The 23,606-nt window shown below is 49.4% G+C and overlaps 13 protein-coding genes across 13 annotated transcripts; 6 read left to right on the plus strand and 7 right to left on the minus strand.

Annotated features, from left to right (window-relative positions):
* Positions 1-65: 65 nt before the first annotated feature.
* On the minus strand, positions 66-3,263 carry GL50803_008227 (ATP-binding cassette protein 5; the record flags this gene model as incomplete). Its single annotated transcript, XM_001708976.1, has 1 exon — positions 66-3,263. The coding sequence occupies one exon, from the start codon at positions 3,261-3,263 to the stop codon at positions 66-68; it is 3,198 nt and encodes a 1,065-aa protein (XP_001709028.1).
* An 82-nt stretch (positions 3,264-3,345) lies between these two features.
* Positions 3,346-6,972, plus strand: GL50803_0087677 (Kinase, NEK; the record flags this gene model as incomplete). Its single annotated transcript, XM_001708974.1, has 1 exon — positions 3,346-6,972. The coding sequence occupies one exon, from the start codon at positions 3,346-3,348 to the stop codon at positions 6,970-6,972; it is 3,627 nt and encodes a 1,208-aa protein (XP_001709026.1).
* Positions 6,973-7,019: 47 nt separating this feature from the next.
* On the minus strand, positions 7,020-7,667 carry GL50803_004502 (ER lumen protein retaining receptor; the record flags this gene model as incomplete). Its single annotated transcript, XM_001708973.1, has 1 exon — positions 7,020-7,667. One exon carries the CDS (start codon positions 7,665-7,667, stop codon positions 7,020-7,022), a length of 648 nt encoding a protein of 215 aa, XP_001709025.1.
* Positions 7,668-7,753: 86 nt separating this feature from the next.
* On the plus strand, positions 7,754-13,801 carry GL50803_0017518 (WD40 repeat protein; the record flags this gene model as incomplete). Its single annotated transcript, XM_001708970.1, has 1 exon — positions 7,754-13,801. One exon carries the CDS (start codon positions 7,754-7,756, stop codon positions 13,799-13,801), a length of 6,048 nt encoding a protein of 2,015 aa, XP_001709022.1.
* A 107-nt stretch (positions 13,802-13,908) lies between these two features.
* Positions 13,909-14,259, plus strand: GL50803_008064 (Protein disulfide isomerase PDI5; the record flags this gene model as incomplete). Its single annotated transcript, XM_001708969.2, has 1 exon — positions 13,909-14,259. The coding sequence occupies one exon, from the start codon at positions 13,909-13,911 to the stop codon at positions 14,257-14,259; it is 351 nt and encodes a 116-aa protein (XP_001709021.2).
* A 22-nt stretch (positions 14,260-14,281) lies between these two features.
* GL50803_008063 (uncharacterized protein) lies at positions 14,282-15,616 on the plus strand (the record flags this gene model as incomplete). The annotated part of the gene is made up of 1 exon (XM_038046352.1): positions 14,282-15,616. One exon carries the CDS (start codon positions 14,282-14,284, stop codon positions 15,614-15,616), a length of 1,335 nt encoding a protein of 444 aa, XP_037901662.1.
* Positions 15,617-15,622: 6 nt separating this feature from the next.
* On the minus strand, positions 15,623-17,683 carry GL50803_008061 (Not1 N-terminal domain, CCR4-Not complex component-containing protein; the record flags this gene model as incomplete). The annotated part of the gene is made up of 1 exon (XM_001708967.1): positions 15,623-17,683. The coding sequence occupies one exon, from the start codon at positions 17,681-17,683 to the stop codon at positions 15,623-15,625; it is 2,061 nt and encodes a 686-aa protein (XP_001709019.1).
* Positions 17,684-17,843: 160 nt separating this feature from the next.
* GL50803_0014622 (Ribosomal protein L13) lies at positions 17,844-18,464 on the plus strand (the record flags this gene model as incomplete). Its single annotated transcript, XM_001708966.2, has 1 exon — positions 17,844-18,464. The coding sequence occupies one exon, from the start codon at positions 17,844-17,846 to the stop codon at positions 18,462-18,464; it is 621 nt and encodes a 206-aa protein (XP_001709018.2).
* Positions 18,465-18,517: 53 nt separating this feature from the next.
* Positions 18,518-20,257, minus strand: GL50803_008058 (uncharacterized protein; the record flags this gene model as incomplete). Its single annotated transcript, XM_001708964.1, has 1 exon — positions 18,518-20,257. One exon carries the CDS (start codon positions 20,255-20,257, stop codon positions 18,518-18,520), a length of 1,740 nt encoding a protein of 579 aa, XP_001709016.1.
* Positions 20,258-20,281: 24 nt separating this feature from the next.
* GL50803_0014621 (uncharacterized protein) lies at positions 20,282-21,034 on the minus strand (the record flags this gene model as incomplete). Its single annotated transcript, XM_001708963.1, has 1 exon — positions 20,282-21,034. The coding sequence occupies one exon, from the start codon at positions 21,032-21,034 to the stop codon at positions 20,282-20,284; it is 753 nt and encodes a 250-aa protein (XP_001709015.1).
* An 85-nt stretch (positions 21,035-21,119) lies between these two features.
* GL50803_008055 (uncharacterized protein) lies at positions 21,120-22,016 on the minus strand (the record flags this gene model as incomplete). The annotated part of the gene is made up of 1 exon (XM_001708962.1): positions 21,120-22,016. The coding sequence occupies one exon, from the start codon at positions 22,014-22,016 to the stop codon at positions 21,120-21,122; it is 897 nt and encodes a 298-aa protein (XP_001709014.1).
* Positions 22,017-22,221: 205 nt separating this feature from the next.
* On the plus strand, positions 22,222-22,968 carry GL50803_0014620 (Ribosomal protein S6e; the record flags this gene model as incomplete). Its single annotated transcript, XM_001708959.1, has 1 exon — positions 22,222-22,968. The coding sequence occupies one exon, from the start codon at positions 22,222-22,224 to the stop codon at positions 22,966-22,968; it is 747 nt and encodes a 248-aa protein (XP_001709011.1).
* GL50803_008051 (uncharacterized protein) lies at positions 22,949-23,599 on the minus strand (the record flags this gene model as incomplete). Its single annotated transcript, XM_038046351.1, has 1 exon — positions 22,949-23,599. The coding sequence occupies one exon, from the start codon at positions 23,597-23,599 to the stop codon at positions 22,949-22,951; it is 651 nt and encodes a 216-aa protein (XP_037901663.1).
* Between the last annotated feature and the right edge of the window lie 7 nt (positions 23,600-23,606).

Below are 23,606 nucleotides of genomic sequence, written 5' to 3' on the forward strand. Positions count from 1 at the left end.
ATTTACTGGCCAGATTGCGTACTCAATCCATGCAAAGACCAGAGCAAAACATACGTAACTGGAAGCTAAGATCTCCCAGCCACGGAATCCATCCTTTCTGCTACACGTGCAATAGAAAGAAAGACCTCCTCAAGAGTTGTCTGACGAATAGACCATTCGCGGATGAACGCCGACCCCTCTATTTTCTGTAGGAATGTGCACATGGCCTGGCTGTCGCTGGTCTTGGGAACAGCAAGCGTGAGGTGCCCTCCTGCTTTTCCTACCAAAACAGCCTGTGGATAATATGTATTGATCAACTCGTCGCGAACACGCAAAACATCGCCCTCGTCCACATCCATGTCTAGCCGATAACCAGTGCCATATTTCTTTTTCAGATGAGACGAATTGCTTGAACAGCGCAGTACTCCCTTGGCTATTATTCCTATCCTATCTGAGAGGACATCTGTCTCCTCCATGCAATGGGATGTTAGTATAATTAGGCGATTCAACTTATACTTTTGAATCGCATCCCATACCTTACGGCGCGAAATAGGATCCAGCCCAGACGTCGGCTCGTCCATGAATATGACACGAGGGTTTCCTACGCAGGCCAGGGCTATTGTGAGGCGGCGCTTCATACCACCAGAGAGGCTTCTCGACGGAAAATTGGCACTTTCCTGAAGGCTCACATCAATAAGACGCTCAAATATCAACTCCTTTTCGCCAGGTTTCCATTTCTTATGATTCTTCTTCTTAGTTTCTAAAGCAACAGGCTTTCCCCGCTCCAAGGAGCTGACAAGCCCTGCTTTGGAGACAATCTCCCGTGCTCTTTGAAGTTCCTCCAGGTCCTCAGCATAATTGACCCCTCGCATATTGCAAAAGAACTTTATGTGCTCTGCAGGAGTTAGGTCCGGCCACAGAATGTCAAACTGAGGCGCATACCCAATGAGCTGGGACACCTTCTGACGCTGGTGCACAATGCTGTACCCCTCTATGGTGACGTATCCGGAGGTTGGCTTGAGGGTTCCCGTCAGGACCGAGAGAGTCGTCGACTTGCCAGCGCCGTTCGGACCCAGGAGCCCATATATTGTGTTGCGTGGAATGCTGAGACTCAGGTTTTTCACTGCATGCTTAGCCGGAAGCCACTTAATACCGCAGAACTTCGAATATGTGACATTGAGATCATAGATCAGAATCGAGGAGGTGCGGACCTTATTGTACTCAGCCGTTCCCGGAGGAGAAAGCACATACTTATACTGCTTGAGCACGTCCTTATCCCACCCCTCCAAGGGCTGAGGGCGGCGGTACCCCGGCTTATGCGAGTCTGGAGGGGGAGGCGTTCTGATGAAGCCCCAGAAGTTTAAAGTGAAAGGTGCCCAGAGATGCATGCTCGCACCATGTGCAGCCGGGAGAATCAGGTCAATGTACGCTGCCAGGAAGCACTGGGCCACACAGATCGCCAGCTGCATCAGAATTGCAAACAGGACAGTATGGCCGCAATCGTATGCCTCCGGACCGCAGTAGAAGCCTCCTGTTTCGGCAACAACCTTATCCATCTGAACCGATGCTGTGCTAGCAGAGACGCACGCTCCTGTGAACTTTGCAACGTCTCTCAAGGTAAACTTCAGAGGTACAGATGGCATGTTATTTAGGGCAAACGGAACAGTTTTGAGCGAGATAAGAAACATGGCTTGAAAGGCATGCGTAGGGAAGAACAGCCAGAACCCCGAGAACCCGCCGTTTTCGGGGTACATCACCCGGTGCGTGCTTGTCATAAGACCCAGCCCAGCTAATACTATCACCATCAAAAACGCAGTAAAACCCACAGCCTGGGCATGGTGCAGGAGGGACGCCATAACAAACGAAAAGCTAACGGCACCGAAATAAAGCAGCCAGATGATTACAAAGTTTATGATCCACGGACTGTTGATCCAATATGTGGCCTTGCTTAGCAAACCTGCAACGTTGACTAAGACAGACAGGAGGGCGGACAGGGCGACACCAATAACAATGTTACTTAGCCAATAGGCGGAGTCAAGCATTCCAATGGTATGGAGAGACTGGCGGAGTTTCGTCTCCTTCTCCGCAACCAACTGGTACATAAACACATAAAAGAGAACAACTGTAGAGGTCCCCAAAATCGGTGCTGCTAGGGTTGAGATTTTATTTGAGAAGTCGTCGTCTGTGTAGTATTCAAGATCCGGAAGCCACTGTATGGACATGTCGTTATCGTATCTTACCCGCCCATTCTTGATTGCAGTGGCGGCATACTTTAAATCATCGGATGTAAAGCCTTCTATTTTCGAGATAAAGATATTCTCCAAAAGATAGCGTGTAATTGCATGTTCCGTAAGACGCTGTGCACGATACGGATCAAAATACGAAGGATCTAGGGGGTCGGCATAGACCTTCTTGAAATAGTCCGAGACACGCCACACGTAAAACAGTGAGATATTGTCTACTTTTGGATTCCGCAGCTCAAAGGTGAACGAGGCGTGATATTTGTCTGGCTCTGCGCTCACGTTTAAAGCACATGCAAGTTCGTTTTCAAATCCAATGACCTGATCGTCCAGCAAAGGAGGATCAAATGCCTCTTTTAGATACTTTACAAAGGCAGCCATGGTAGGGTCTGCCAGAGGGTAGTAGGCCAGTCTCTTTGTCATATCGAATTGCCCTATGTCCACTGGATCATGCCATACAGTGGGCACCTTAACCTGATAGGAGGGTCCGGTAATGATAAAGACCGAGAGGGGCGGAATCAAAAGGAGGAGCGCCAAGAGGATTGGGTGTCTGATAAGTACGAGGATATTCTTGATGAGAAGGACCTTGATCTGCCGCGAAAAGAGCGTCCGCCAATTGTCCACCCTAATTTGGTTCAGCACACCTTCGTCGCTGAGTTCTACGGCTGAGGACGCGGCATCCTTATGGGGCTTTGGCCCACGCTTACGTCTAGAGAAGGAAACTCGAGGCTTCTTTATCGGCAAAATAACCGCGCCATCTGGTTGCAAGCTAGACGAGCCAGCAGGGACAGTCTTGACGTGTGACTCGACGGGCCCCATCCCCATGTCATCAACTCCGAAATAGGCGCTTGAGTCATGCAGCTCACGCACATCCTTGTGGACACTACTAGCCGCAAAGCTCCCGTTTCCGATGACTTCACTGAAAACCTTGGATGCCGAACTAAAGGATTTGTTTTGGTCTGAGTAAAGCCCGCAAGAGCCAGAATGGCCGTCGTGCCGAAATAGGTCTTGACCCGGCAACGGGTCAAACAAAGTTGTCTTCATTCTACAATTTTAAATCCCAACCGTGCAATGATGACTTGTAATTGTCAAATTTTGAAAGTAAAGGGCATCAAAATTCGTCTGCATGTCAGAGTTTGAACAGCTATACGAGAAGATACACGTCAAGCCGCCGTTCAATGAAGAAAAGGTGGTCCCGGTAGTGCACAGGGAATCCGGCCGCATATGCGCACACATGCGTATCCCATTATCGACCCTGACAGACTCTTCTCGAAGCCTTGTAGATAAGGAGATAATGATAATGGCCAGACTCACACACCCCGCCGTTTCATCTTTCAAGCAAGTAATCTACGCACAAGACGCCATTCACATTGTTATGGATTACCACGGCGTTGAGACCCTTCAGGATTTCATAGATCGCCACCGTGAACTCTCTAAGATAGTGGACGAGGCTACGATATGGTCCATTGCGGCGCAACTCCTGGATTGTGTCGTCTATCTTCATAGTATGTTCAAAGCAAATGCTGATGGAGTTTCACGCGTCTATCATCAACACATCTCTCCCGCTAACATCACTATAGATCCATTGCTAAATCTGCGGCTAATAGACTTTCAGGGGATACGGCTCGCCAGAGACTCCACATACAGACAGACCCTAGCAAGGTATTCAGATGTGGCTCCAGAGATGCGGTCAGGGGCGCCAGGAACTGATCGATCAGATATTTGGGCCATAGGTGCAACCCTGTATTATCTTGCTACCTTGACCCCATTCATGGACTCTGTGGCCTCCACTGGGTACGTTGTGGATACCAGCAACAGCCCTCACGCATTTCAGCTCAATAATTATTCATCAGAACTGGTGAAATTTATTACCCTGCTCTGTGCAGATTCTCCAGCAGACCGGCCGTCTGCCAGTGACCTGATCCAGTATCCTGCAGTGAGGTCCGCACTACAAGACGTTGAAGCGCAAAGACGCCTGGCACAGACACCAGAAAAAGACCCTTACCTTCGTCAGGCGTATGTTGCTTCTAACGTTAAAACGGTCTTAATGCAAGCGGCCGAGTTCAATGACCCTGTGCGATGTATTCATAGGATTAATTATGAGGCTCGCACAAAACTGGCAGAGACAAACGAAACCGCCCTTCAGCTAGCTCTGAATGCTGGGAACTTACAACTTGCGCACCTCTTGACGCCCCTGGAGGGGTACCAATTACCCCTGACCCACGAGATGCTAGTTCGCACCCCGAGAAAGACGGAGCTTATGCTTGCAGCAGAGAGTGGAAACATAATTAAGGCCTGGCATTTTCTTAACGCACAAGCCAACATTTTGGATGTCAATGGAAAGACAGCACTTATGTATGCAGCAGAATGGGGGTACATTTCAATTGTCAGGCTCCTCATCCTTAAGGAATCCCGTCTTTCAATGCGCGACTGTGGTTCAACGGCCTTAATGCTTGCCACACGCAACGGACATAGTCTTGTAGCTAGGATTCTCGCTGATAGAGAGTCGCGGCTTGTCAACAAGCAGGGGATGTCTGCCCTCATATTTGCGGTGTATCGTGGAGATGTTCCACTAGTGCAAACTCTGGTAGACAAGGAAAGTCGGATTACCGACCGCAACGGAGACACCGCTTTGCTGCATGCAGTGCGGCTATTGACTGTGGACGAAACTGTGTACGGTATCCCTCATGCAAGTCTTCTAGAGATCATCAAGCTCTTAGCTCCTCGCGAAGCTCGGTTCATCAGCACTAGAGACAAACGGAGTGCTCTTATGATTGCAGCAGAGCAGAATTGTTACGAAGCTGTGTCCATTCTTGCAGAATATGAAACGCATCTAAGAACATCTAAAGGGTGGACGGCTCTCATGCTTGCTGCTAAGTCAGGCGCTGTACAAGCGGCTCAGATACTCGCAGAAAAGGAAGCGGGAAGCGTAAGCTACAACAATACGTGTGCCTTTAAGATCGCTGCTCTAAACGGCCAGACAGAGATATGTAAAATCCTGTACAATCTGGAAGGCCCGCTCGTGGAAACTACCTTTGGTTTTTCATTCATGAGCCTTGCTGCTACAATCAACAACTATCAGTACATAGAAATGTATAAAGAACACTTTCTCCAGCAACGTGACGCAGATGGGACAACGGCCTTGATGCTCTCTGCCATAGGAAACCATATAGAGACAACTAAAATACTGCTGAATGATGAGGCTGGGCTCACGCGCAAGGACGGAGAGACCGCCCTCAGTCTCGCTCTGAAGGCAGGAAGCTTCGACACAGCGGCTCTTCTTCTTCGAGACGAGAGCGGCACAATTGAAGTGTCGAATATGGAATCAGGCAGGAAGACGGACCTAATGCGGGCGGCCTCTTCTAATGACATCGTAAAGGTTTTCTACCTGAAGGACTCACAGGGCAGACTTACAGATTTGGTTGGCAAGACAGCACTTATGTATGCTGCCGAAGCCGGGCACCTCCCGGCAATCAAGATTCTAGCCCCTATAGAGGCAACAATGACAGTGCAACAGAATAACAAGTTTGTGGGGATGTGTGCCCTCTCGTTTGCTATCGACAAAAAGCACTTGCATGTTGTTAGGTACCTGTTAAAATACGAGAAGGATTGCGTCGATGGCTTCAAGCAAACAGCCCTAATGCGCGCAGCTCGTATAAATAATAGAGAAGCTGTCGAGATGCTTCTCCCTTACCTGGCCAAAAGGAGGAATGACATGCAATGGACGTCCTTGATGCTCGCTGTTTCTGAGAAGTGCGTCGATGCAGTCAGAATCCTAGTTCATAGCGAGGCCACCGAGCGCGATGACAAGGGAATGACGGCCTTGATGCGAGCAGTTCAGCTCAACCACGTTGAAATTGCTGACATTCTAATTCCATATGAGGCCATGCTCACAAAGGATGACGGCACAACAGCCCTGATGATAGCGGCATCCAAGGGATATCTTGACCTAGTGAAGCTTCTGCACTATAGAGAGGGCGGCCGTGTAACGCGGGATGGAACCACAGCCCTAATGCTTGCATCAGAGGTAGGGTGCACGGAGGCTGTCTCCTTGCTACTGGATACTGAAGCAGGACGGAAGTCCAACAAAGGGTGGACCGCGCTCATCATGGCGGCGCAAAATGGGCATGCAGACTGTGTGCGCGTGCTGAAAGCAAAAGAGGCTCGAGAGCGCGACTCAATGGGTTGGTCGGCCCTTATTTGGGCCTCTGCTAAAGGGCATCTCAAAGTCGTTATGGAGCTGCGGGATTTAGAAGCAGGAGGAAAGCGTGCAACAGGTGGGACGGCTATGATGGCTGCTGCCGAGCGAGGCCACGTAGCAGTCGTCAAGGCCCTGATGGACTACGAAGCAGGGATGCAAGACAGCGACGGGAAAACGGCGACCATCTATGCTGCGATTAACGGGCACGCATCCATTGTTCGCCTTCTTGTAGAAAAGGAGGCTAACCTTTGCGATACACTAAAGCAGACGGCGCTTATGTTTGCTGTTCAAAACAAGCATGCTGATTGCATTCGCTTGCTTATAGACTTTGAGCAGAACAGTCGTGACATATATGGGAAGGCTGCTGCAGACATGACCGACGATCCGGCAATAAAGAAGCTGTTTGAGTCCTCCCTCAGTGCATCAACAGCACTGTCTAGGTCGACTACCTGTCAGCTAGGCTCCTCCCGAACGATCACCAGCGGTGCGTCCATTCTGGCAGTGGAGGCTGTTGAGGCTGCCAGCCACGAGAATAGGACGGTCCAAAGCTAAACCTTGCACAGGAGTTTACCCAAATAGCAATCTTATCACAGGGCGACTTAGGATGGCAAAGTAAGTGATTTATGTGTAAGCTTGCTCTTAAGCCAGTAGTAGAAGAACTCTGCATAGAGCACTATTTGAATAATGCCTGTCGCCCAATTGATCCAGCCCATTCTAACGCCCTTCACTGTTCTGTAAATCCAGTTGAGCAGATAGAAGAACCTGTATCCACCTAACGTTGCAACATAGTCTGCTGTAAAGCTTTCCACGTTGCGGCTCAGGTATAGCATAAAGAATTGCGGGACCATTGCAAAGGCTTCCAGAACAAGGGACCCTGTCCAGAAGATCTCGAAGATTGTCCACGGTCGTGCAAATAGAACGCCTGCCACATATGACGGAATTATGACGTAGAGTACAGGCGTTTTGTCCAGTGGAGCGTGATAGGTATCTCTCAATCGGAAAGCTATAAGATAAATGGTGTAGAAGGTAGTGATGAGGTAATATACCTTAAAGATCCAGTTGTATATTGAGGCAAAATTCCAGAATATGTCGAGGTATCGTGTAGAGAAGACAAATGCATAGATGAGCTGTGTCTTAAGAGATATGCCTGCACATGACTGGGACTTGTGGAGCTTCCTGATGAGAAGCCCCCGCGATGTGGCATGGAGGATGTCACCTGTTATCCTAAAAACGTTCATCGATGACATCGGAATCTTTTATTAATTGCCTCATTAATTGCCTCGCACCGGGGCTTTCTACAAGTCGCTAGAGTCTGCAGATCAAGGGCATCACCATGGCCATTCCGCTTGGTCTCCTTAGCCCACTGGAGCAGAGCTGGCTGCGCTTCCTCCATACAGTCCACCTCAGTGACCCAACCTACTCTTTCCAAAAGATATTCACTCACCTCCCCAGCCGACACTTGATCTCTCTCCAGTCGAAGTTTGATAACGCTCCCGGCGGGTGTCTGTCCTGCAGCGAATTTGTTTCTGCTATTGCCTCTTCTCGCGAGATATTCGCCTCCATCAACGAGCGTGGAACTACCGGACTAAAACGTTTGGCACGTGTCCTAAACTCATACATAAGCATTTACAACGATGATGTTCATGGGGGAAACAAGTTTCTTGCAAGATTACGTGCCCTTATACTGATTTTTAATCATATCGATATAACGCGTGTTAATAAGCTTTCCTGGGCAGATTTTTCTAATTTCCTTTCCAGCTTTGTCACTCCAGCGCTTGCGATATCAAATTCGCACGTTGCTACAATCTATAATACGTCAATCTACTCTAAATACTTACTTTCTACCAAAATCTTAGAGCCCATCTATTCGGTAAGCTACTCATCTGAAGCAGATGCATTCTTGGCCTGTTGCCGAGACAACAATGTGCACATTTTAGACAGCAGCACGTTTTTGCGCCAAGCGATTCTGCAGGAGCACAAGGCCCTCCCTGTGGTTGCCACATCTTTTAAGCCTGCGATTGAAGGCTTTAATCACGCAAAAAACAGAAGCCAGCCTGGTAATGGGCGACGAGTAATAGGTGGATTTAATTATATCACCTCTGGAGCTGATCGGAAAATAATAATATGGAATGGAATAGCACATACTCCGGTCTCCATCCTTCCAACAGAAAACATTCACACTGCACTGGCAACCATAGATGAGCTCCACTATCGGAAGTCCTCTCTGTCGCCGGCGATCTTCAGTGGAGATGACCATGGAAACGTACACTTTTGGAAGCTTACTGAGCAGCATATTCCTCAGCAGGCCTCCCCCACACGTACCTATAAGAAATTCAACTCAGAAGAGCCCACCAATGTCTCGCTCATACGAGACATGTACTTTGCCAAAAGATCGAAGGATCCTTCTCAGCAGGTGCAACCAAAAGGTCACCTTAGAACGTCTTCCAAGCAGCCAAGACCAAGTGACTTCTTTCTAAAATCAGATGCACAGGCAGATGAAACTAAGAGAACGACTGATACGCTGGTTGCTGGTATTGATACTAGTGCTATCAATGATGAACTTGAAGATGACAGCCACGGTACTGCCGTGCAGTTTTACAATTCGATGACCAGCGCGAGGCGGAAGCCCAATTCGTCTGTTCTAAAAGAAGATGCAGAGAACTTAATACTCTTTTACGACATGAAGAATTTTAGTGGGCACGTGCCTTTTGCTGAAGGATATAATCTTTCGTTCTTCTTAGAGGACAGCGACGACTGGAAGAAAGCCTCGGGAGAATATCAGCAGGACACCTACAAGTACGATGCTGTCCTGACTCGTCTTTTCAACGACACATTTGAAGCCAGCAACATAGCAGCACCAACTCCTGAGTTCACAGAGCTTGCCAAGAGGATGGCAACGGCAATCCAAGCAAAAGATCCGCCTGATTCGGCAGCTAACAATGGCTTATTCTCTGCTGCATCAAATATGAATGAACAGAAACTGACTCTAGCAGAATCAAATGTGTATACACATAATCAGAGACAGACAGACTCTAGTACCTCTAGTCAAGATAGCGATGAATCGACCGGCTTCAGCGACGATTCGGATGATGACTCTATTAAGCAAGTTCAGCGAAACAAGGCCCTGATACAAAAGCATATGGCGACAAACCGGCGCAGACAGAAGTACATTCAAAACTCCTTTAAATCTATGGGGACACAAGAGCTAGCTCCAATACCTATCTGGACCATCAAAGCCCACAAGGATTGGGTTACGTGCCTTTGCCTTGACACAGTGACAAGCAACAATTCCACGATTTTGGCATCTGGCGGTGCAGACGGACTGATAAATGTCTACGATATCAATAGAGGGGTTGCAAACTCCAATCTGCATTTTCATAAAGACTCTATTACAGGCTTGGCATGGCTTCATCGTAGAGGTCTCCTAGCAGCGTGCTCGCACGACCGCAAGCTCACTCTGTGGAGTCTTGGGACCTCCAATACAAAACCCGTGTCAGTAATATCCACATCTGATGCCCCGTATGTTGGGGTTTTTTCTCACAAGCTCAAGAGTGAGATTGTCTCAGTGGATGCAACGGGGAAGGTGGCAGTCTATGATGTGCGGAGGATGGAGCCAATTCACACAATCGGAAATAATATGGCGAAGACAGGAAGGATCGTCTCTGCAGCATATAACGGGTATACGGGCCTTATCTCAACCGTGGGGAGGACCATAAACTATGTCGTTCCTGTCAACGAGGATGACACTCATCGCTGCTCGCTTTCACCAATTAATGTTTGGTGCTGTTCTCCCACTGCTCCTATCGTCTTGTTTGTTAGTGACGGTTCCCTTCAGTTTTGGGATATGCTTTATGGGAAGCTATTGCGGTCTGTTAGCCACGTTTTTACGCCCTCGTTGTACTTTAGGTCTAAGGAAATAGAACGAAACACGCGGGAAATGCTTGATCTCCCACATCTGGATGTCGAGGAAACTAGGTCTGCCATGAAGACCAGCGCCGCGTCCTACAATTTATTCAACTTCCTTCCTCCTATTGGCAAGGATGATGTAGGTAAGTCTGGGTCGTCCCGAGGGGCTCATAAGCAAAGCTTTTCATACAACTCTAACTATGATAAATTGAAGAAGACCAAAGAAGGGGCACTAGGATATATCGATTCTCGCTTAAATAACAGTGATGAGGCTCAGATGTACCAGAAGAATGTATCGAATCTATTCAACACAGACTTCTTCGGAGAAATTAACCTGAAGCAGTTGTCATTGGACAATATTCGCGAGTTACACAACCAAGAGCAGCAATTTCTAAAGAAGTTAGAGAAGGGCGACTGCGGTACAGTTACGTTCGGGCTCGAGTGCACCGCAATTGCTCTCTCTTCAGACACGAATGTTTATGGTGTGGCTATGACGGATGGACGCGTGACACTTTATGAACGGGTAACAGATAAGGTTCTCATGAAAATTCGGTACACGAGTGCATATCACGATCAGAAGCAGCTCCACATGGAGCAGTACTTTGATGCCATCGGAGTTAAAATGGAGCCCCAGCTTGATAGAGTCGTCAGTAGTGACTCTTTATGTTCAGGAGTTGACTGGTCCGGATCCAAAGCCTCCAAGGGCATGCGGGTGCGTCAACTAGCGGCGGCAGCTAAGGACGACTTCCATAAAGAGGCCTGTGAAGGGGCGTCTTCTGCGGAGGCTAACTTGTATGATGATGAGCCATGCACCAATCTGTTTTTCTCTGAACACCTCACCCCTCTCTGTGTCCATCACCACGGACTCGGAGCAATGAACTCAAACGCCAAGAGTATGGCGAATGAGGCACAGCTTTCTCTGAAGAGTATGGAAGAAGGATCTAGCACGCAACAGGTAGTGGCAAGTGCCACGATAGCCACGCAGGAATCGACCTTTACACCAATGATAGTCTGGCTTTTCTTCAAACAATCTGCACGTGTATACACATACAGGATTGCAAAGGACCAACCATACCTCCTAGGACGGCTTAAGCTGAGATCGTCATGGACAGACATCACGCCGTGTCACGACCTCAATGTGGTACACATCTACATGAACACAGAAGTCTATACTCTGAATGCAGATAGTGTAATGCTTGCCAAAGCAGAAGTTTCATTGGTGGATGCCAAGCAAACAACTCTAGATGCAGCAAGAGCAGCTGCAGCAGCATTTAAATTGGAGATAAAGTTTATTCTCACACCGGGAGAGCGCTTCCAATTGTGGATCCTCTCCTGCGGTCTTATCTTTGTTGTTCACATTAAGACGGGGTTCCTTCTAGCGGCTCTATCTATCCCCAACTTAATATATTGTGCATACGCCTCTTGTATGGAGGAATTCAACAGCCTGGTCGTTCTTGATCATCTGGGACAGCTTCATTTCTACGACATAAGTGAGATAATCAGCCTTGTGACAAAGTTTGAAAAGGTCTTCATGCTTACGATGCCCAAGGGCTCTAGCTATGCTAACTTTGCATCGGCCGTCCACTTTATTAATACGTTGAGCACCCAAAGAACCGGGGAGGGACTCTATGCGCCGTCTGATGACCTGGAGTTTATGACAAAGGCGAGCGAGAACCTTAAAAGAAGCTACCCCGTCACCTCTGATATGCTGTCGATAGAGTCTCCGGCTCCAATTCAGGTGCAGGTGAGCACCAACTTTTTAACAAAGCGACACTACTTCACAGTCTTCGATGTCATGCCTAGGGATAGACACATATTTTCCAGCACGGTTGAACCAATTATCTGGGAGATTGTGGACCTGTGCAACAACAACCTGAACATGAAGCAGATAAACACCAATCTGAAAACCCGCTCCCTACTCCCAGAGGAAAAGGCTTGGTATTCCGGCCATCCTGTCATAGTCTGCCCGAAGCTATTGAACACTATTTCTACGGTACCGTTTCTGATTGATTTAGATAAGGGAAACATAGATGATAAACTGGACTCCGATACTACCAAGTCAACGAAAGTGCTGACTCAGTTGTCTAACTTCGGCATAATATCCATACAAGCTATTCGTGTGATCGGGCTTTATCTCTGCGTGTGTACCACAGGCTATATTCTGGCCTTCGATGCCCGTGAGGCGTGTTACTTGTGCACCCTGGTTCACCGAGGCTGGCCGCAGAAAATCAAAAAGTATCTAAGATACAATCTCACTACCGCTACACCGAACAGAATACAGCGCCAGTTATTAAATAGATTCATTTCCGAAGAGAAAAAATCCGTGTACTTGCATGCTTATGTTTCCGACCAAATAAAGGAGCAGCTCAAGCAGATGGAGCTCGAGAGCCTCAACGCATCAGTATCTAGTTCCACAATGGTTGGCGGACTGTCTTCCATAACGCTGAAGACCCCCCAGGGGTCAAGGCTCAATAAGGTGCAGACACTGTTTCCCACACCGATGCTCGGGGAGGTACAGACTCCGTTGGAGGAGACGTGCAGCGACGAGAGAGACCAATTGAATACGACACGTTCAGTGGCCAATTCAAAGAGGAATCTGACCATTATCACACGAAACAAAGATGGAACCCTGTTGACATCAGCACCTACAGCCTTTACACCCTATAGTTTTGGGAAGCTAATTGGTGCATCTGCCCCGATCAATGATGTCAGATTGCTGACACGCCCTGATGCCCCCTTTCAGCCCAAGGACCTCGGAGTCGGAAAATTCTTGATTCAATCCTGCATATCGGACATCAAGAACACGGCATTCAAGCAACTGAGCCCATCGGAGCGGGCATCAATGGCGAAAGGATACACTAAAAGCATGAACAGGACAAAGAGCGCTATGACCCATCTAGTGGCTCTAGACACATCCCTGAAGGAGCTGTACAAAAATAAGACTGGGGCCAGCCCGATGCGCGTTCCACTTTCATCTTTAGATGGAACTGCGGGGAAGACCTCCAGCATCTTGGGAGCATCATTGAAGGAGAAGAATGTGGACTTAACGAGAAGCATGTTGGACATACCCGATCAGGACACTCAACAGGAAGAAGGAATGCAGGAGTCTGAGGTAAATAAGATCCTTGGAAGGGCGTCCGGAACAATAAAATCTCTAGATAGTACCGGGACGCGGCTTGACCTCACCGCGATAGTCTCTCGAAGAACATCCTCTATTTTCAACAGAGAAAATTCTCCTGTGCGGAAACTGCGTGCAAGTACAGTCGGAGCAACAGAGCAGCTGACCCCGCGGGTTCCTGAAAATATAGTTGAATCAGAAACCAATATGCAGGAGTCTACTGCCGTGCCACCAAGTGCGATATCTGAAACCTATGATATCCTTAGCATGCAGAAGCAAGATATAGCCATGTGCTACAAGAAGAAAATGACAACCATTAACGGGGGGTACGTGAATTACAACGCCATTAAAAAGTAGTCGCTGTTAAGTCCCCTCTGTATGCTATGGGTGACTAATGTGTCCGTTGCCTGATGCATCTCAACACGTCATATGGTGCCATTCAAAAAACGCCCCGCAAATTAAAAATGATTGCCGGCCTCCTCCTCGTCGCCTCTGCCTTCGGCGCCGTCCTGGACGTCACCTCGAGCTTCAAGGCCGAGCTCGCGAAGGGCAAGCCGATGATGGTCAAGTTCTTCGCGCCCTGGTGCGGCCACTGCAAGGCCCTCGCCCCCACCTACGTGGAGCTTGGGGACAATGCCCCCGAGGGCGTGGTCATCGCCGAGGTCGACTGCACTGTTGCCCGTGAGGTCTGCCAGGAGGAGGGTGTCCGTGGATACCCGACTCTACGCTTCTACAAAAATGGCGAGTTCCTCGAGGCTTACTCCGGTGCCCGCGACCTTGAGAGCCTTAAGGCTTTTGTGACTTCTAAGAAGTAAACCTCTGTTTTTAGACTTCTGCATGTTGTTGGGAGTTCTCTCTGCCTGTGCTCTCGCGTTCCAGCTGCGGGCCGAATGTCATGCGTTCCACTTCTCACAAGGAGTGAGGATCTCTGTCTTGCGTCAAGAGCCTCAAGACGTCTCCAAAATCGAACTCCAGTGCATAGTTGTAACAAGGCCTTTAGGCTGTGACTGCCTGATCACTTACGTTGGAGACGCGGGGAAGGAGTCTATCTGGCTCCTAACGCTAGATCCAGTCAAACAGTGCAACGCAACTTCAGAACTCATTGTTAGTGCTGTATACAAACAGACACATGGGGTCTCCAGTCGCGAAGTCCGCTTGCAAATGACGAATGACACCGTTCCAGGTTATTGTGGCATGTACCTGGACTGGATGAGACCCAATTTGACGTTCTTCACTCCATCTCACTCAATGCGAATTCACCTGGACTCTCGGCCCCATAAGTTGACAGCTCTAAATGTTGCTCGGACTCGACCCTCTGTTCTTTGTCCGGGGAACACCCTCCTGCAATTCCACGACCGCGTCAGAGATAGTACGCAAAGGTCGCATGCCGCTCTTGTGCAAGAAATTGAAACAGTTGTCCGGCGAGTCGGAGAGTTGGCGTGCCCAGATGCAAAGCGCATTCTTCTGGCAACCACAAACGAATATATGTCTATCAGAGCTGCCACCCTCAACGCCTTTGCGCGACTTGTCTGCCAGGGCCTTTCGGTTAAGCATCGGCAGAACTCCAGCGTCCTGCTTGTGTCTCTACCTTTAAAGGCCTCTTCTATAAAGGGTCTGACGAGCATGCTTGTGCACCTTCTCGTGAACCTGCTCCACAAGTTATCACTCCATGGTGAATCTGGAGCCGATCGCATATCGGAGGCGCTATTTGGCCTCGCTATTCCAGAGCTAAAGACTCTAGTTGAGCAGCGTGGTGCCACATGCTTTCTTCACGGGATCCGGACGCTCCGTGAATACACTTATCTTGAGCCGGACCTGAGTGGTTTCATGCACTGTCTTCTTCAACCAGACTTTGTACCGTCTGTAGAGCTTGTAGCGGACAAGCGCGGAGTAGATCTGGTTGGAGCTATCAATCTCCTACGCAAGAGACAGACCATTGTCTGCCTTTCTCCCAAAGATCTTGACATTGCATCATCACGAGTGCTCGGCTATTTCTGGAGATGGGGACGCCCTACCTACTTCTTCGCTTGCCTTTGCATGCTTGTCCTGGCCATTGCTGTCTATCTTGTCCGCCTCAAATGGCCAGTTATCAAACACCTAACCTTTGCTAGGCGCACCCGCGTTAAGCTGGAGAAGGTTTCTATGTACACTAAAGTTCATGAGATGGTATAGAAATATTCACTGAACGGTTTCTCGAGTCCACTGACCATTGTCATATCTGTAGCCTTGCTGCTGAAGGCCTGCAGCAGCCAATTGCCGTATTCTATTGTTATCTATATTGGTAACTAGCCATATCAATGCCTGTGAAGGTCGATTAGCAAACCATTTAGTTTCTGCTAAGTCATGATCAGAGGAGAGAGCACAGGGGGCATTTACGAATCTCCTGACGGAATACACCTGCGGGTATACTGATTCTCCCCCGGAAACGCTCTTTGCCGCAGAGTCTTGAACTGCTGGTCCTTCCCCAGTGCCGGAAGCAACATGGAATCCATCCTCTGCAGTGAAATGTGCAGGATCTGAACCACCAGCATCTAGATCAAATGAGGATGTGCTTCCAGTGTCATTGTTATCTGATAGAGAAGGCGTTTGATGGTCCTGCCTTTTAGCGCGACCCTTTGTTCGAAGCTCTGTCATAGCCTTCCTCACATTCGTCAATCTTGTCAGTTGCTGCTTACTCATCATACTAGTTCCAGGATTATATGTATAGTAGGGCTTGGTCTTTCCTCGCTCTGAGTTAAAGGTGCCCATGGTGATCCATATTTTGCTGATGGGACGCTCTGAGTATTTAAATTCAAGCATTATGTTGTGCGCAGCAACGTCATTCAAAGCTTGGTGCTCATTACTAGTCTGCGTCGACAGCAATGATATGGAGCGGGGCAGGTCTGGAACTACATCCTTAAAAGCATGAGGCTTTGTGCAGAGCATCAGGGACTTTGGGAGCTTTAGAGAGTATAGAGCCATGGCTGCTGGCGTTACAGCTGGGACGTAGATTAGTGTGTTTTCCTTGAGCGGAGACGGACGTAGATAGGATAACTGGGAGGCCATCTGGAACACAGGCCGGACAACCCTAGTGCTATTTGTCTGCTCTACACCCTTTATAGGGGGTAGCCCCTGCTGCTGTGTCTGTGTTTGTGAGACTTTGGATCCATCGACATGCTCTGAATTAATTATGTCAAAGGACGACTTACCTTGCTTAGTAGTTTTATTCGCCTGTCTAGGTGCCATTGTTTGTCTTGTATTCGTGGTTTGACCCTCTGTTCTGTCGTTTGATGAAAGGTCTCTCATGGGGACATAGGCCTCGGCATCGCCCTCAGCAGCCACTCTAGAAGCGTCGGAAAACGTGATTTCGTCAAGGTCGTCCTGATCAGGGTTCGGTGATATGCTCCTTGTCCCTTTGTCATTGCCGCTTTGGACCTCTTTGACAATCTTATTTCCAGACCTTGGGGATTTTGCCGAAGAGGGGGTCCAATTTGTGTATTCCGCAGCAGGCTCTTCAAATGATTCTATCGAACCGCACATCCTATTTGTACGGATGAGATCCATAATATCATCGTAAATAACGGTTGTGATGTCAATGTCCGCACCCCCCTTGCAGGCTCGTATGACCTCATCGAGTGACTTCTTTAAGTATAGCTCAATATCAGCATGTGTTACATATCCTTCTTCGTATGCAGCTATAATGTCCTCTAACTGCTCTTTGTGTTCCTCTAGTTTTACGATAAGCTTATCAGCGGCGTTAACCTTAGTTATTTTCATATTTTTCTTTGTCGAACCCTGGAGCTGTACTCCATCTAGCTGCGAGCGTAAGTCCTCTAGCCGATTGTTCAGCTCTGTAAGGCAAAGGTCCAGCCATGCTTGAGTAGAGGCCCGTGGTCCTGCCCGCTTTTCGTTTTCATCATTTAACGCTACGTTGGAAAACTGCTTAGTCTTTGATTCGCGTTCGAGAATGTAATGCCTACGCATATCCGCTTCGATAGCATCTGTGCATCTTTTCAGCTTGTTACGTGTTGTTGCAACCTCAGGGAGGTCCATTAGCGTCTGTATTTGTTTGCGCAGACGTTTCAATTTGTCCAAATCTGCACGAAGAAGATTTTCGGTCTTTTCTCTGTTGGCCGGAGTTCCGTTCTCAAGCTTATCCCAGTGTTGTTGGAACGATGTCCGAAGCTCGTCAACCTTTGAGAGAACCTGCTCTATCTCCACCTGCAATTGCTGCTTGTGCTTCCCTTTGGTAGAAGACATCTGGGTGGATCACTTCTACGCGAGAGTTGTGTGTAAAGATCTTGCAAAAGTGGAAGCTCGTGCAATTGCACTTATAATGGCAAGTTATGCTTCTTTTATATTGAGATTAATTCATTTTAATTTGAATTTCGTCACTGCTTTTTGCCCGCTCCCGAGAGCCATGGGTCGCAACGTCGCTTTCTCGAACATGCGTCGCTACAAGTGCACCAACAAGGGCCCGAACCTGATAAAGAACTGGTTCAACCAGCCCGCCCGTAAGATTCGCCGCCGCCAGACCCGTCTTCAGAAGGCAAAGGCCATATTCCCTTGCCCGCTCCAGAAACTCCGCCCGTCTGTCACGCGCTGCAGCCAAAAGTTCAACCTCACACAGAGGATTGGGCGCGGCTTCACCCTTAGGGAACTCCAAGGCGTGGGCCTAAGTGCAGGCAAGGCCCGTCAGATTGGCATTGCCGTCGACCCTCGTCGCAAGAACAAATCAGAGGAGAGCGTAGCTCGTAATGTGGCTCGCCTGAAGGAGTACCTGTCCAAGGTGACCATCTTCAGCAAGCAGGCCAAGCCCGAAGAGATCCAGCAGGCCATCCAACACCAGGGCGTCGTTATGCCTGTCGTCAATCCGAAACCTGTCATCACCACCGGTTCCATCGCAGAGGCGAAGAAGGAGGTACCCGAGAATCTATTCATGTATCTTAGAAATGCCCGAACGGCCCGCAATCGTGCGCGCCTGGCGAAGCGTGACGCGGAGAGAGAGGCCGCTGCAAAGACCAAGGGCGGAAAGAAGTGAACGACCTCTTGTGGCATTTACTGATGTTGGCTCTCCCCTCGAGAGAAGAGAGCCTAGGGCTCGAGGCCCAGTCGCTCCCCTAGACATGAGAGGAGATTCTTAACAAACCGCAATATAATCTTGGGCGTATGCACCTCCGTGCGCAGAAGCTCCCGAAACGATCTCTGTAGCGTGAGTTCGCGCTCAGGGCCGATCTCTGCAGGAGGGTCTGAAGACAGGGTGATAATAAGCTCCTTGACTAGAAGTTGCAGATTTTCATCCGTCTGCGTCTTTTCTTGATTGAACTTCTCACAGAAAAGAGTCATCACGGGTGGAAGAATCATGCCCAGCCCTTCCAGTAGGGTCACAAAGGAGGTTTCGTCGATCATAAAGGCTGTGTTGAAACTTGACGGGTAAATTTCCTCGTGCGGGATCATCCGTCGACGAAATCCGCTTTGGCTAACACTGCTTAAACGGTCATCGTCATCATCTGCACCATAGAAGCCTGAAGCCCGCGACCGTGTCATGGTTGAGTTTCTCTTCAAACGGGATTCAGTCAAGGCAGTTGAATCGGGGATTCGCATAACAGATGAGGCATTCGCGACAGACATGGGAGTCACGGACTTGGAAAGCATCGGTGACTCTGTTGCCAGTTTCGTCAATAGAGGGTTGCTATCAGTGAGGGCTCCAAATGGCTTGTTTGGTGCCAAAATAGCCTCTTCATCTTTCGTCTTCAGATCAACGACAGGACAATCTGCTGTGCCCTCAACTCCCGGGTCTGCGTTAGCATTTCTCTCGTTCTGAAGGAAGGAGTCATTGTTGTGCGTACTCAGACGTCCTGGGAGGCTGTCATCGTTCCGAAGAACCGATTCATCCTGGATTTGAGTCCATGCCTCTCCACGATTAGTACAGTCGACAATAAACAGAAGAAACTCCCTGCTGTATACAGTGCTATCCATTCCTGCGCTAAGAAACTGATTGTGCCTATCGACGAGAGTGGAAATGAAGGACTGCGTCCTTATCTCACAGTTCAGTATTCTTGATGCTACTTGTATCAATGGCTTTGCCTGCAGCTGGGTGTGGGAGGCTAACACTATCTGCTCTTTGAGCTCATGCTGTAGGATAGTAAAGAATCCCAGAACGTGAGAGGGGGTAAGGGTGGACAGGAGTAGCATAAGGAAGGCAGATACGAAAACAGAGTTTAGCCTGTACTTATTGAGATTGATAATAATCACCCAAATAAGACTGGCCATGTTCGGACCTGTCGAATTTGCTGGAAGAGACCGCTTGTAAATAGCCAAGGAGCGGCTGTGCAGGATAAAGTAAGTAAAGTTGTAGTAACTCTTGTTGGAGCTTGAGATCCTGCCCCTGCCCGATCCGTGGCCTTGGAGCAGGGGAGAACCATCACGCAAGAAGCTAGGCTGCTCCAGGTTGTGAGAGGACCCAACGAATTCGTAATAGTGCTCCTCGTACACATGTGTCATGAACCGTAATAGAGAGGTTATGTCAAGAGTTATATTTGTTTGGGCGATGCTGGGCTTGCAGCCAAGCACTGGCACCAAGGGGCCAAACTCCGCCATGATGGCCTTCATAGAGCCCTTTTCAGATGCGCTGCCCGGGGCTCCAACAGAATTGCTCCTCGCTGCACTCTGATTACTTTGTGACCGTACTTGGGGAGGAGAGACAATTGTGGCTATATACGTATTCGACTTGGGATTGTACGAGAACTTGGTGTCATTCTCGAGGAAGTATTGGTAGAAGACTTCCTTTTGCTGTGGAGAAAGAGCACTGAAAACGGCGACCTTGGGTGGCATTTTTTGTTCTGATAAGTGATTTACTTAAGATGCTAGACTCTCCAGAAGCATTCTGCGAGCATCCTGAATGTCTCGCATAGCGCTAACCAGAGATGTCACACGCTGCTGAATATTCGGTGTGAAAGAATCCAGCGGGGCCTCAGCAAGCTGCTTGCCCAGGCACACAAGTCTATCTTTGAGAGCCTCCGCAAGATAAGCTATGGAGATATCTGTCTCCTCCTTTCGTTCTGCCTGGTCCACAACACCACCCTGTGAATCATCTCCCTTCATGCTCGGCTGGCTGGCAATCAGCTTAACCTTCTGTGCTATCTGATGGGCAAGCTCCTCGCTATTTATCCTGGATTGTGGCTCCGCAAACGCCGCGTCAGAGCTTTGAAACCCACAGGATGCGCAGAGAACCACGCTGTGGTCGGATGGCTTACGAGCTAGAGGAATGTTGCAGCCACGTGGACACGAAAGTGCCGACATTGTGTAACCACGAAGAAGGAGACTTCCAAGTAAGGCCGATGGAGACGATGCTCGCTGCGCCTCCTTACTATCGCAAGATTCGTGTAACAAAGATGTCTTTTGAGTCGCACCTGCATTGTCGACTGGTGGAGACGTGGTCCCTTCGCACAGGGTCACCTTTTCCGCACAGTCAACGCAGTATGTGAACGGGTAGCTTTTGTGCCAGAGCAAGGCTGTACCGCACGTCCTGCAGACAGCCCGAGTGGGCGGCAGGACCCTCCACCCCTCCGCAAGGTAGCAGTCGACCGTCTTACCAGGACTAAAGGCCATGGCGCCCACAACGCCGGAGACTATGTTTACTTTTATTACTATACTATCTTACTATAAATCGCTTATGAAAAAGTTGTCTATGATATCACTGGGGTAGCCAGCGGTCAGCCAGATGGCGAAGAAAGGCCGGGATGTCCTTCGGCTTCGGCAGATGCTCGTTCTTGGGAACCTCAATTCTAGATAGCCCGTGCTGAGCACGAAGCTTACGGCGAAAGTTCTGCCAGTAAGACTCAACGTGCTTCTTCTCAATGCGACGATCTGGGCACTCCATCCTCATGAACTCGAGAATGCTCATCGTCTTAGCATTCCCAATTCCCAAGCTAAGAACGGCCTTCAGGAAGCAGGTCTTCCACTCATCATCCCAGCGGTTGAGCGACTCTGCATGATTTTTCCCATGTCTCTTAAGGCCAAGACCGTCAGCTGGAAGAGCAGCGCGAGTCCCGACCGGCTGGAAACCCGAGGCCTCCTGGCAGATGGGAAGGTTTGCGTGCCACTCGCTAGGAAAGATACGGCCATGCGCCCCAGCGGCAGGCCCAAAGCCCCCATAGCCGGACTCCAAGGAGAAGTAGCCCTGCTCGCAGGTAACACAGGTATCGAGCTTAGACTGCGCGCCATAAGGGCAGGACTGGTTGGAGAAGAAGTTGGCGAGGGCGCTGTGTGGCCCGCTAAGAGCGTGTGCAAACGGCCCAGGTCCACTGGCGAGTACCCCTTGGCCGGAAACAGAGCAACCACCGACAGCTTGGGGCTCGGTATAAGAAGGAAGGTCACTCGCAGCGACGACTGGTTCACAGCGGACAATCTCTTGTTCCGAAGGATGGCCTCGAGCCGAGGAGTCGTAGCCATGGACATCGAAGTCAAGCTGTTCCGGATCAAGAGAATCGGGGCCGTCATGGAGGCCTACGGGATATGGACCTCCCCCAAACTGGTCGCTCGGGTCGGGGAGAGCGAATGGGTCGGAGTTGTCAAACGAAAATCTGAACATATATTTACTTTTTCGGAAAGCCTATAGGGATTAATTTTTTAGGTTAATTACTTTAGTGTACCAAACAGGAATGGCGAAGATTATAGAGACAAGCCTAATTCACTACTTGAGAGCACACTTCAGTTGGAACACAAACATGTTTTTTAGATTCTGGTGAGAAAGCATTTTAATTTCATTTCTAGTTTCATAAAATGGCCCGGGGTGAATGCCAAAGGGCTCATTCTGCAAGGTCAACATCTCGAACCCCGTCACGGGTGCCAACAAGAGCCTCATGATAGAGGACTTCCGTAAATCGCAGACTATACACGGCCTCCGCATGGCGTCGGAGTTCGACGGCGCTGCACTCGGAGAGGAGTACGCTGGATGCACGTTCCGCATCACTGGGGGGAATGATGCCCAGGGATTCCCCATGTACCAGGGTGTCCTGAAGAGCCAGCGCGCACGCCTTCTTCTGAGGCAGGGTGCTAAGTGCTACCTTCACCGCCGCAACGGTGAGCGAAAGCGCAAGTCTATACGCGGTTGCATCGTTGGCCCCGATCTCCACGCCCTCTCTGTCGTTCTTGTCGACGCAGGGGACAAGACTCTTCCGGGCCTCACTGATGTCGTCGTCCCCAAGCGCCTCGTCCCCAAGCGTGCATCCAAGATCAGACGCCTCTTTGGCCTTCCGACCACCAAGGTTGATCCCAAGGACCAGATGCTTGTCTGCGAGCTGATCAAGGAGCTCGGGCACGAAGTGACTCTCAAGAATGGTGAGAAGAAGCTCAAGTACCCAAAGGTCCAGCGTGTTGTAACAGACGAGAAGTATGCTCGCAAGCAGAGGGTCATTGCTGAAAAGAAGGAGATCATGAGGAAGTCTTTGCAGCAGCTTGAGGAGTACAAGGCTCTCCTCAGCAGAATGGGCAAGCAGCACAATATCAGGATATACAAGCCTGCTAAGAGGACGGTTGAGTAAACAGACGTCTTTCTACGCGGGCCTGAATCTGTTCGTTGCAGCGTTGCCTTATTGCTGCGAAGTCAAATTCCTTGGGGTTAGTTGCCATGACTGCAGACTCTGTGTCTCTCTGACTTGAGCAGGGTTCAACTGGGAACTCTGTGGGAGACGCAGGATACAAGTGAAAGTCCCGAGCATTAAGAGCAAGGTTTGGCTGTTCGCAGTGGACACCATAGAATGCAGGAAATTCCTTGGGCACGCCAAGTTCGTTAAAACGGCTAATGCATGACTCAGAACTGGAATCATTCCCAAAAACCCCGGCGTAGTGGCTCCTAATTTCTGTTGGTGTGCAGCTAACAGGCCGTGCATACCGTCGCCGCAAATATTCCTGCACTCTTTCTTGCCATTCTGGAGAGGACTTTAGAGGAGCAGCTGGTGCAACTAGTTCCTCAGAAATGGACCTCCTGGGTGTGCCAGACACGACAGGGTAAGACTGCTCAATCGCTCGGTGTCTCTCAGCTGTTAAAGCTCTGACCTGCATCCGGTGGAGCGTAAAGCCTAATCGACGAAGACGTTCCTCTCGCTGAAGCAGGCCGCGTGCAGACATACCTGGAGGCGGGGGTGGGATCAGCATTCCTCTGAAACCTACCATTGGAGCC

The sequence above is a fragment of the Giardia intestinalis genome, chromosome 1 (genome assembly GCF_000002435.2).
Source record: "Giardia intestinalis strain WB C6 chromosome 1, whole genome shotgun sequence".
Lineage (NCBI taxonomy): Eukaryota > Fornicata > Diplomonadida > Hexamitidae > Giardia > Giardia duodenalis.